Raw genomic sequence first — 1,877 nt, forward strand, 5'->3', positions numbered from 1 at the left:
GCGGGGTGGGGCCGGGGCAGTCACCTGCATCCAGGGGGATCCCGCGGGGGATGGCGGCAGGGTCGAAGGCCAGGGGGATGTGGCCGCGGTACAGGTCCACGCCGCTCACGCCCCGCAGCAGGTGCTCATAGGGCGACAGGGGATGTGGGTGGAGCTCGGGCATCGTGCTCTGTGGGGACTTGGCGACCTCCCGGGGCGTGGACGCCAGCTTGCGGTCCTGCGACGCCTTGCTGGACGAGAGGCTGCCTGCGGGGACAGCCAGGGTGGCATCGGGACGCCGTCCCAGTGCCCCCGGGCGGGGACACCAGGACTCGGCCTTCTGGGAGCCACAAGAGCGGGGCCCGGGGCCGAGGACCAGCCTCCCCACTCACTCGCACTCATGCATTCCCTGCCTCCTCCGTTTTCTTTTTTAACTTTAAAACCCTTTTACAGAAAGCCCATGCATCCTTTCATTTGCTTGCCAGCTCCTGCATTCATTCATTCAATCAAACACACCTATGCAGCCTCTACTGTGGGCTAAACAGGCTGTGAGGGCTGGGGTCACCTGGAGAACAAGACAGAGACCCTGGTGCCCACACAGCTGACAGAGCGGGAGACAGTCAACAAACAGGCGCTTCAGAGGGAAAGACACGCCAAAAGAAGCGCCTAAACGTCACAGCATGTGACAGCATCAGAAGGGGGCTGGCCGCAAGAGCCTCCCCAGGGTGTGATGCTGGAACAGAGGCCCGAGGATGGGAAGGAACAAGGTAAGCCAGGGACACCACAGACAGTGCACACAGCTCAGCCGGAGGGCGGGAAGAGGCCGGAGGAGGAGCCTGGGGAGGGCCAAGGATCTGACAGAGGGAGAGGTGGGTGGGGCCCCAGGCTGTGGCAGGAGAGTCTGATTATTCCCTGAGTGCAGTGTACAGTTCTTGGGAGGAGGGAAGTGGGATAACTTGGTTCACATTTCTATTTTTCTTTTTTGAGTCAGTGTCACTCTGTCCCCCAGGCTAGAGTGCAGTGGCACGCTCACGGCCACCACAGCCTCGAACTGCTGGGCTCAGGAGATCCTTCTGCCTCAGTCTTCCAAGTAGACAGAACTACAAATGCACGCCACCACGCCCGGCTAGTTTTTGTGACTTATTGTAGAGACGAGGTCTCACCAAGTTGTCCTGGGTGGACTCAAGCCCCCGGGCTCAGGCAATCCTCTCACCTCGGCCTCCCAAAGCGCTGGGACTACAGACTTGAGCCACCATGCCCAGCACATTTTTAATTCTTAAAAAATATCTTACAGAGACGGGATCTCATTCTGTCACCCAGGCCACTTAGAGTGCAGTGGTGTGATTACAGCTCACTGCAGCCTCGACCTCCTGGGCTCAGGTGATCCTCCAGCCTCAGCCACCACACCTGGCTAGGTTTTCCATTTTTTTATGTTGCCCGGGCTGGTTTTGAGCTTTAGGCTCCCACAATCCTCCTGCCTCAGCCTCCCAAAGTGCTGGGAGACAGGCGTGAGCTGCCGCACGGGCCTGACCTACATTTTCAAATGAAGCGTCAGGGTTGCTGTGTGTAGACCAGGTAACAGCGGGACAGGAGAAGGTCAGCAAAGCTGCAAAATCCTGGTGGTCTGGGGCATAGTGGGAGTTGGAAGAAGGGAGTTCTGAGCCGGAGGCGGCGCCCACGGCCAGGCAGAGGGTATGCAGGTGGAGAGCGAGGTCTCGAGGACGCCAGGCTGACCCTACGCTGGGAGGCTGCAAGCCCCGCCCCACCCACTCACCCTCCTGCAGGCGCGGCGTGGGCTCCCGCGTGGTCACCGGCGAGCCGCGTGGCAAGTGGCTGGCGAAAGGCGCCGCGTGGTCCTCGTAGGCCAGGGGGCTCTGCCGCGGTTTGCCCAGCTCGGG

The 1,877-nt window shown here is 60.7% G+C and overlaps 1 protein-coding gene across 1 annotated transcript in view; it reads right to left on the reverse strand.

Annotated features, from left to right (window-relative positions):
• Positions 1 to 1,877, reverse strand: part of LOC103251004 (nuclear receptor corepressor 2-like) — a gene marked incomplete at both ends in the record, with an annotated part of 64,044 nt that overhangs the window by 1,868 nt on the left and 60,299 nt on the right. The window contains 2 exon segments of the mRNA XM_021708342.1: positions 3 to 246; positions 1,754 to 1,877. Coding sequence (XP_021564017.1) covers positions 3 to 246; positions 1,754 to 1,877 — 368 coding nt within the window.

Source organism: Carlito syrichta, unplaced genomic scaffold, assembly GCF_000164805.1.
Source record: "Carlito syrichta isolate Samal-C Ts95f unplaced genomic scaffold, Tarsius_syrichta-2.0.1 Scaffold135813, whole genome shotgun sequence".
In the NCBI taxonomy this organism is placed as follows: Eukaryota; Metazoa; Chordata; class Mammalia; order Primates; family Tarsiidae; genus Carlito; species Carlito syrichta.